The sequence below is a fragment of the Phoenix dactylifera genome, unplaced genomic scaffold (assembly GCF_009389715.1).
Source record: "Phoenix dactylifera cultivar Barhee BC4 unplaced genomic scaffold, palm_55x_up_171113_PBpolish2nd_filt_p 000233F, whole genome shotgun sequence".
Lineage (NCBI taxonomy): Eukaryota > Viridiplantae > Streptophyta > Magnoliopsida > Arecales > Arecaceae > Phoenix > Phoenix dactylifera.
The window spans coordinates 8851-19553 of record NW_024067734.1 but is presented as its reverse complement, the minus strand read 5'-3'; the positions used below and the strand labels follow the sequence as shown (position 1 = coordinate 19553).

At 43.7% G+C, this 10703-nt stretch overlaps 1 protein-coding gene across 1 annotated transcript; it reads left to right on the top strand.

Annotated features, from left to right (window-relative positions):
* The first annotated feature begins 3389 nt into the window (after positions 1-3389).
* LOC103699041 (transposon Ty3-G Gag-Pol polyprotein) lies at positions 3390-6020 on the top strand. The gene has a single exon (XM_039117476.1). The coding sequence runs from the start codon at positions 3390-3392 to the stop codon at positions 6018-6020; it is 2631 nt and encodes an 876-aa protein (XP_038973404.1).
* The last annotated feature ends 4683 nt before the right edge of the window (positions 6021-10703 follow it).

The following is a 10703-nucleotide window of genomic DNA, read 5'->3' as shown; positions in this document are numbered from 1 at the left end:
TTTCATAGTCTTGAGCTTGGATGAATATCTTCATCCTAGCCTTCCAATAGGTGTAGTCGGATCCATTGAAGAATGGAGGTCTATGGGTGGACTGGCCCTCAATATGAGAAGATCCAAATGGGGTTGTCATTTTGATCTTTTACTCTTTTGGTAAAAGAGTTCCTGCTCTGATACCACTTGTTGCCCAGATAGACAACCCAAGAGGGGGGGTGAATTGGGTTTTAAAATAATTATTGCAATTAAAAGCTTTGTGAGTAACTAATTAAAACTTTTTGCGAGTGGATTAATTAGTTGCTATATGCAGTGGATGAAGGAAAAGTAAGAGACAATGAAGCAATCACAAACACAAGCAATTTTATAGTGGTTCGGAGCTAACCCTTGCTCCTACGTCCACTCCCCAAGCCTCACTTGGGAATTCACTATAATCCCTCGGATTACAGCCGGTTGTTTTACAAGTTCACAACCCAACTTGTTGTTTTACGAGATCACAATGAACTCGGTCGGTTTTCACAGGCTCACCGACTAGAACCACCCGATTGTTTTTCCGGGATCACAATCAAACCCTTACACCGTTGGTTTTAACCTTGGCTCACCATCAAACCTTAACACCCTTGATTCAATCCCCTGATTGAATCAAGTAAGAAACAAATAGTTTAAAACAAACAGAAAAAGGAAGCTTCTCAAAAGCGTATTTAAAACAATTTAAGCAAGGAAGAGTAAGAAGCCCTCAAACTGATTTTGGAGATGGAGGAAGGGGCTTTTCAAACTCTTTGACTCCTCTTGAATTTGATGTAGACTTGCTGTCAGGAGGAGAGCCTTGAATGTGAGGAAGAGAGTTGGAGAGTCGACTTCAAAGCACTTCTTCCTTCTTTTTCGTGTAATCACTCTAGAGAGCTTTTGGTTGGTGGAAAATCCCTTTTGCTTTGAATGGAGTCTCTCTCACTTACTCTATTACTGTTCCCTCAGGCTATTTAAGCCATTCCCAAAGAAAAATAGCCGTTAGACACATATTTCTAGCCGTTCTGCACATTCTGCAACTCCTGACAATGTTTCCGTTGGGATCGGAGTCGACTCGCGCGATCTGGAGTCGACTCGCCTGTTGCAGGAGTCGACTCATGCTTTTCTGGAGACGGCTCGGCAACTGTTCTGGATTTGAATTAAAGTGCTGTCTTGACCTGGAGTCGACTCGACTGAACCTGGAGTCGACTCGACTGAACCTGAAGTCGACTCCCCAATGTCTGGAGCTGACCCGGCACTTTTGGAGACGACTCGTTCTAAGGAATCCAAAGATCTTTCTTTCAAGTTTGCTCACTCGAGTCGACTCGGATATTCTGGAAGTCGACTCGGCACTCAGAGCCCGAAATCCCGATCTTCTGTCTGTTGACTTGTGCTGTCTCGAAGTCGACTCGAACTGTCTCGGAGTCGACTCAGCTCTCAGAGACGAAAATACAGTCTTCTGTCTTTGGGGTTGCGCTGCCTTGGAGTCGACTCGGACTTTGCGGGAGTCGACTCGGCTCTCAGACATCGAAGTTGGCTCTCTGACTTTTAGCCTTGCATTTCTCTGGGAGTCGACTCTTGCTTCCTTAGGAGTCGACCTGCCAACCATCGGAGTCGACTCGAGTTCTTCGGGAGTCGACTCGGCTCTCAGAGTCCAAAATTGCTTCTCTGTCTTTCTATCTGTTACTCCCTGGAGTCGACTCGTACTACGCTGGAGTCGACTCGGCAAGCATCGGAGTCGACTCGAATTCTTCAGGAGTCGACTCGTTGACAGGTTCTGAGATGATTCTTTCTGTCCGGCTGTCTGTTCTCAGTCGGAGTCGACTCGTAATGTACAGGAGTCGACTCGAGCTTGTGCCAGTGCTTCTGATACGCTTGGAGTCGACTCGTAATCTTCCGGAGTCGACTCGAGACTCAGACTTTGGTTCAAATTGCATTCCTTACTTATCCAAAGTGTATTGAACCAAAGCTAGAGACACTTAACCATAAATTTACAAATATTTGACTGAAACACTAGATTGAATTCATTAGTATAACATAAGATATACTCAAATGCTTTGAGCTCATCAAAATCAAATAGGGTTATAATCAATCACTCCACACTCAGATTCGGTCCAACTGAATATGACGATCCCGGAGAGGCCTTGACTCGACTGAAACAAACAACAACTGTGGCTGTATATCAGGAAGCTTTTGAACGGCTCTCCCACCGTATTGATGGCCTCCCGGAGTCATTCCTAATCGGTTGTTTTATCGCAGGGTTAAGAGATGAAATCCGCTTAGACGTCAAGATTAAACAGCCCAAAACCTTGGCAGATGCGATTGGAGTGGCACGACTGATTGAGGAACGCCACCAACTTCCACGCAAACCCACCTCGACCAGCCGCATACTACCAGTGCCAACAATGCCGAGAGGGACCTCCAATCCTTCACCTGGGATTCTGGGCCCGACTCCTAATCAACGGGCAGGAGCTGGGACCACTCCTTCGCTCGCTCCGTTCCGCCGAATCACGAATCAGGAAGCACGGGAACGCCGAGAGAAGGGACTATGCTACTACTGTGACGAGAAGTACTCCACTGGCCATCGCTGTGAGCGGCCCCAATTGTTCATGATCGAGGATTCCCCCTACGAGGAGGATGAAAATTCTGAAGAAACCCAGCAAGGAGCGGAGCTTGCAGAGGTAACGCCTGAGATTTCATTCCATGCTATTGCCGGAGCTGAACATCCCCAAACCATTCGAGTCTTGGGGAAGCTAAAAAACAAGAACCTGATGGTGTTGATCGATGGTGGCAGCACCCATAATTTCATCGACCAAACAATTGCAACTCGGTTTGGCCTACCGATCATCCGAGACAAGAAACTTCAGGTGGTGGTTGCCAATCGGGAACGAATGGAATGTGCTGGCCAATGCCGAGGGATCATGCTAGCTATTCAAGGTATTCCCATCACTGCTGATTATTATGTCCTTCCTGTGGCAGCATGTCAGGTAGTCCTAGGAGTGCAGTGACTAGAGACCCTTGGACCAATCAAAACGGACTACAAACACCTCACCATGACCTTCAAAATCGGGGGAGTCAAACATACTCTTCAGGGACTGGGACGGACGGCTGAGGCATCTAGCATTGAGGCTCTCAACAACAAGGAGCATTCAAGCCTGCAAGGGATGGGGTTCTTCTTCCAGATCCAACAAGTCAGCCCAACGCCGCCAACACCTCCATACCCTCCCGAGATCAAACGACTCTTGGACCAGTTTGCAGGGATCTTTGCCTCACCAACCAGTATTCCACCAAAACGCCAGCAAGACCACCGGATTCCACTCCAGACCAACGCAGGACCAGTCAGCGTACGACCCTATAGATATCCATACTATCAGAAGACAGAGATCGAATGAATGGTAAAGGAGCTCTTAGACTCTGGACTCATACGACCAAGCAAGAGCCCCTTCTCCTCACAAGTTTTGTTGATAAAAAAGGCAGATGGCACTTGGCGATTCTGCATTGACTACCGGGCTCTAAACAACATTACAATCAAAGATAACTATCCAATACCTGTGATTGATGAATTGCTTGATGAGCTCCATGGGGCTAAGTTCTATTCGAAATTGGATCTGCGGTCTGGGTATCACCAAATTCGTGTGCAGGAAGATGATATTCCGAAGACAGCGTTTCGAACTCATGAGGGACACTATAAGTTCGTTGTCATGCCTTTTGGGCTCACTAACGCCCCGGCAACCTTCCAAAGCCTCATGAACGACCTCTTCCGCCCCTATCTACGACAGTTCATTCTGGTGTTCTTCGACGACATCCTGGTGTACTCAAAATCATGGGAAGATCACCTTACTCACTTGCATCTTGTCCTTACGATTTTATCCTCTCACCAGTTGTTTGCCAAGGAATCGAAATGCCATTTTGGGGTTCAACAGGTTAAGTATTTGGGGCATATCATCACTGAAGATGGAGTATCCGTCGATCCCGATAAGGTACAAGCTGTCGTGGCTTGGCCCACACCCACTACGGCCAAGGAAGTTCGGGGATTCCTTGGCTTAGCAGGCTATTACCGAAAATTCATCCGCAACTTTGGCACCATGGCAGCACCTATGACCAAGCTCTTGACCAAAGAGAAATTTCACTGGAGTGAGGAGGCAGAGACGGCATTCAATCAGCTCAAACAAGCCCTCACTACCCCACCAACCTTATGTCTACCGGATTTTTCCCAAACGTTCGTGGTGGAATGTGATGCCAGCGGAGCCGGGATTGGAGCAGTCCTCACTCAACACAACAAGCCCATCGCTTATTTCAGTGAAGCCCTCAAAGGAACGGCACTCACCCTGTCCACATATGAGAAAGAAATGTTAGCCATAGTCAAGGCTATCAGGAAGTGGCGGCCCTACCTGCTCGAAAAACCATTCACAGTTCGCACAGATCATAAGAGCCTTAAATACTTGTTGGAGCAACGCATTACCACTCCTGCCCAGACACGGTGGCTTCCCAAACTTCTGGGATATGACTACACTATTGAGTACAAGAAAGGGCCGAAGAATCAGGCTGCGGACTCCTTATCTCGTATAGGCGAGGTACAATTTCTCTCTATTTCGGTTCCTCATGCCGATTGGTGGCCTAAACTACAGATGGAGGTACAACAGGATCCATTTTATGCCTCCTTAGCAAGCAAGAATGCCTCCCACAAGTTGATTCTACGCGATGGTGTTTGGTTCCAACATGGTAGAGTTTTCTTGAGCCCCACCTCCACTCTGATTCCTCTGATTCTGGCCGACAGCCACTCCTCTCCTATCGGTGGACATTTTGGGACCCACAAGACCCTTTACCGAATCAGACAAAGCTTCATTTGGCCAAAAATGCGACAGACTGTGAAGGAATTCCTGAGAACCTGTGAGGTCTGCCAGCAATGCAAGTCTGATTGCATGCAACCCGCGGGATTGCTTCAACCCCTGCCTATTCCCACTCGGATCTGGACTGATGTATCAATGGACTTCATTGAAGGGCTCCCTACTGCAAATGGTCACTCCGTCATTATGGTCGTCGTAGATCGTCTCTCCAAATATGCTCATTTTGTTTCTTTGAAACATCCGTTTACTGCTGCCATGGTTGCGAAGCCCTTCGTTGCCAATGTGGTTCGACTGCATGGAGTTCCCACCTCCATTGTCAGTGACAGAGATAAGGTCTTCACTAGCTCATTTTGGCAGAATTTATTTCGCCTTCAAGGGACCAACCTGTGTATGAGTTCCAGTTACCATCCCCAGACCGATGGTCAAACGGAGGTTGTCAACCGAATTTTGGAGCAGTACCTTCGCTGTTTTGTAGGCCAACAACCGAAGAAATGGGTGGAATGGCTACCCTGGGCGGAGTTTAGCTACAACACTTCGACCCATTCCTCAACCAAAATCACACCCTTTGAGGCTGTCTATGGCACTCCACCCCCGCACCTGCTAGCTTATGTCCCGGGCACAGCCCGAGTTCAGGCTGTTGAAGAATACCTCCAAGACCGAGACACCCTCTTGCGAGATCTCCGCCGGAATCTTTGTCTTGCTCAGGAGAGGATGACGAGCCACGCCAATCAACATAGGCGAGAGGTATCCTTTGAGGTCGGCGATTATGTGTACTTGAAGTTACAACCCTACCGCCAGACTACAGTTGCATTTCGGGGTTCTTTGAAGCTTTCTCCACGGTTTTATGGTCCTTTCCAGGTAGTGAAGAGGGTGGGTCCTGTGGCCTACAAGCTGGACCTTCCAGAGGGCTGTCAAATTCACAATGTCTTCCACGTAAGTTTGTTGCGGAAGCACTTAGGCTCCATTACACCTGCATCATCCCACCTTCCTCCAGTTGCGGAAAACTCCTCCATCCTTCCCCAACCAGAATCCATTTTGGCCCGACGTGAAATTCAGAAAGGGAAATACCGCCCCAAATCTGAAGTGCTAGTCAAATGGGTGGGAGCCTCAGCCGACGATGCCACTTGGGAAAATGAGTGGCGGTTCTTCAAATCCTATCCCAATTTCCGTCCTTGAGGACAAGGACCGTTTGAGTGGGGGGGGGGGATGTTACGTGCTCCATTTTCTTTGACTCTCGGCAGGCACTTGGAACGTGGGGTGCTTGGCTATCATCATCTGCATCAAATATGTTGGAGAAGACCAGGTCATGCTCCAGTTCCAAAAGCAGTTCCTATTCTTCAGCACCAGTTCTATTCTTTAGCTGTAACTCCTAGTCTTTTGGCATTAGTTGTAACGTGCTTGATTTCTGTTGGATGTAAGGCTATTAATATAGCCAGTTGAATTGAATAAAAAAAAGGCTCTTTTGTCGAGAACTCCCTATCTCTTGACTTCTCCTCCTTTTTTCGTCCTTTCCTCCTCTCTGTTTTCTTTACTTCTCAAATTAACCACATCATATGCCTTATCACGTAGTTTACAGGTATAATTGATATTGTTTATTTTAGTACCAACTTGATGCATAGGTTGGAGATAACCAAAATAATGAATTTACATTTCTAAGTCTTTTATATAGTTTTGATCTTGATCACATCATCAAATTTGGTAAACTTAAATTTATTCATATTCTAAAATGTGTGGATCATGATCCATTAAGTAAATATTTAATCTGCATGCCTTATCATGTAGTTTGCAGGTATAACTGATACTGTTCATTTTAGTACCAGCTTGATATATAGATTGGAGACAGCTAAAATAATGAATTTAGATTTTTAAGTCTTTTATATAGTTTAGATCTTGAATTTGGATAGCCTATCATTAATTTTGAAGGTCGATAGACCAATTTTCTGGACTTTCTTGCATTTGTTTAATCATGATCTTTGGTTTTAGTGTCAACTACCACTGACATCTAGTGGGCAAATCTTCTATAAACCCAATGGATGGCTTAGCATCAGGTTGAAACAATCCATGACAAAAAGAAGGCCATTTGATGAGCAACCAAGCAAGGGAAGTTGGCTTCTATTGTTGCATTTGTTCCACATGCACCAAGTTAATTTCTATGGATAACAAAGCATAGATACCTGTCACATGATTTTGATTATGTAGCAATGACCGCCATGCTCCCCAAAGCTCTTTTGGAATCAGAGGAAGATCAATGTTTTGTAGTAGTTGGTTCCAAAATGATCTGGAGGAATTACACGAAAGTTGGAGGTGATCTCTTGTTTTATGATGTAGCAAATAAAGAGGACGGGTGTCCAGGCCTTGTACGAGGACCCATGCAGGCGTGTGTTTAGTCCCAAATTGGTTATTCACTGAATAGATCTTAGATACTTATACAAAATTAATGAACCTAAATAATATCTTCTAGCTAGTCATTTTGGATGAGGTCTTGGATTGTTACAAATGGTATCAAAACAAACTCAGCCTATAAGCTATGTGGGTTAAGAGGCAATGCAGCGTGGGTTCATGGAGGCTGACCACAGGCCGATCATAGTTCTTGTGATTAGATTTGAATGAATTTGGACTATTAGCCTGACGAGGACATCATTGGCTTAAACGAAGAGAGTATATGAGGACCCGTGCGGGCATTTGTTTAGTCTCATATTGTTTATTTGCTTGGTAGATATTGGGTGCTTATACAGGGTTAATGAATCCAGATAATACCTTCTGGCTAGCTTTTTTGGACAAGATCCTTGATAAGTGCTAAATAATGTATAAATTTATCTATTTTACATAGCACTTATTATTATTGTTATGCACATATTTTAAATTTAAACATAAGAAAATGTGTTTTCCCTCTTCATTGCATTTTAATAAATTATTAGAGGTAATTCAAGTTTGGTTTAATTTTCTATATTGATTTAGTCTAATATGTGTGCAGGTCGAGTCATCCCATTCACGAACTAGTCCCAATCTGCTCCATGTGTGGACTACTTTCTCCCACTGGTGCATGAAGCTACCCATTCCTTTGTCCACGTCATATTTCCCATGTGCACCAAGCTTCCCAACTTAGCAAAACAAAGGCCTCTCCCATTTTCTCCACATATCCAAACTTCCTTTATTTTAGATTCAGAACAAAGCCCTTCCAACCTACCCGAGTGGACCCCAACTACTTTTCTAAAAAAAAAAAAGGAAGAAGAAATATAAATAATAAGAAAATTCACATATCCTCCCTCATTCCCGTATTCATCTCCCACATTATTATTTTTTTTTCTCTCTTCCCCTGTTTCAGAACAAGCCGCATGATCACCTAAGGATTCTTCCCATTCCCATTCAACCACGTCCTCCCAGATTTTTTGCTCCAAATGTGATCTCCTCCCGCAATGCAATCCTCCCAGCGTCCACGAGTCAAGCACCGTCTTCCCAAAGAGTTATTTCCAGCCGATTCTGAATCTCAAAATCTTCATCTCCCACGGATAAGAATCCCCTGTTCCACGTCTCTCCCTTCCATCTCAGCACCGAACCAAGGGAAGATCTCTTCACAAAAATCGGCAGATCATCCCTTTCCTTCCCAGCATACCGAAGCAACCAGATCCTCTCAGCCAACGGCAGCATCCCCAAACTCCTGGATTGATCCCAGCCAAGCCAAATCAAATGCAAAATCCCCTGTTCCAGAACAAGAGCCAAGATCCTCTCTTTCCTTCTCCGAATTTCCCAGCATCCCAGCCGATTCTAGAATCCATCCTCTCCGTGGATTGCATCCCAACATCCTCGTTCCCTCCTTCCTTGATCCTCCCAGATCCTCTCACGAATAACTCCCAGCTCCCGCGATCACCGTGCATACCAGCCAGCCGGACGACTTCCGCATCAGGCATCCACTTGCATCCCCGCCTCCTCACAGCTGCCGTTCCGAGCGAGATCTGAGATTCAGCACATCCAGCTCCTTCCCTTCCATCCCCACGCCCAAAATCAGGGAAGATCTGATTTTATTCGATGCTGAACCGGCGCCCGAGGAGATTAAAAGGGGGAGAGCACGGTTTGAAATGGGGAGGAAGCTCTGTTTTGAGAATAAGAAAAAAAAAGGAGAAAGAAAGGAGGGGGGAGAGAATATTTTGGGATATTTTGGGAATAGAGGGAGCGGAAGATTTTCATATGAAGATGGGAGGTCGTCCGGAAGCCATGCGCGGCTGAGCATCTAGTCTAGGGCTGGATGAAGCCCTAGCAATGTAACAGGGCATTTGTGGTTCTTAATTTTTTTTTTTTTTGGAGCTCGTTTAAATTCTTATTATCAATGAAAAATTCTTTTATGATGTTTAAACTTTGAGCATGCTTTTTACGATTCATGTTTGCTAAAGTAGTTTAAGATGATCTATGCCTAGGAAGATGAGGTGTTCTGCACTCTAGGTTAGTATAATTAGGTAGACACTTCATGCTATACCTAAGATGGATCTTCCTAAAACTCTTTATGCTCTTATTATAAAGGCTTGTAGCCAATTTGCATGCCTCTCCAAAAGATTAAAAAAAAAATTTAAGAACACAGACCCTGATGCAATGCTATGCGGTGGACTCCAAACCCTAGATCCATTTACTTTGATAAATTCTAATTCGTACTCATAGATTAATTTAGTTAAATCAAGTTTGCAGATCTTTTTCTTGATTTATTTTTAAAGAAAAATAACTTATTCTCCAATCTCTGTGGACCGACACCCGTAATCACTATCCTACAGAATACGTACTATTGCGTGGTTTATTTTTGAAATTGAAAGAACCGATCAGTCCTAGGTTCTTACACCTTGCCATCCTTATTTAGCCATGTTCACTAAAGTAAGATTAATCTTCTCGTTAGCAACTATAGGTGTACTGCACAGACGAAAGAGATGCAGGATTTTGAGGATACATTTCCAAAAGGGAGAGGTAGATCAAAGGAGACTTGAAGATGTGAGAGTTGGTGGTCTACACATATAGTAGATTTTGAAATCAGATTTCACCATACTCTTTTGGGCTCTCAAAAAAGATTCCACTACCATTTTAGCAGAAGTGCTTGATTGAAAATTTAAAGGTCAATAATTCCTAACCCTTAATATTTTAGGCTGACAAATAAGTGACCATTTAGCAAGGCAGTGATCAGAAGAACAAGTATCTTGGCTTCACTAGATGAAAGTTCATGGACTTTGAAATTTTCTATTGTTCAAAATGTGGTTGAGATAATAGTTTATAACAAAAATTAAATAAACACTATCTAGTCTGGCTATGATTTGGGCCTAGCCAACAAGGCTAATTGCTGCCAATCTATGTCCAAAAGCTAATTTCTATCGAGCCTAGCTAGTCAGGGTTGATTGCTACCAACTTATGTTCAGAGCTAGTTTCTTGGAGGCTTAGCTAGTTATCGTTGATCACTGGTATATCATGTATTCATGAGTTAGTCTTTCGAGCTATGTCACGAAGCTAATGGTGACCGTAGTTGTAAAAACTAACAAAGGATAAGAATTGTTCTTAAATTTTTTTGGTAAAATTACAAAAATTTTCAATAGTATACACTAACCTAGTTTTATACTAGCATTCTAAAAAGTGAATCATTTCGTTGATATATACACCTGTATGTCATTTGTTAAGTTCCTTTTAAAATTTCAAACTTTACTTTCTTTACAAATGATAATGATATATGTGTTTATTTGAACTTACTTTTTCAATATTATATACTTGATGCCCTAGCAATGCCAATGTAACTTACTGGGCTACTAGCTCACCTTTCTATCTATCTTTTATATAATATTGAAAATGTAAGTATTCTATGAACTTAAATCTATTCATATTCTAAGATGTGTA

Bases quoted from the DNA above. Each gene is read 5' to 3' on its own strand.
- LOC103699041 (XM_039117476.1), top strand. From the start codon at position 3,390: ATGGTAAAGGAGCTCTTAGACTCTGGACTCATACGACCAAGCAAGAGC.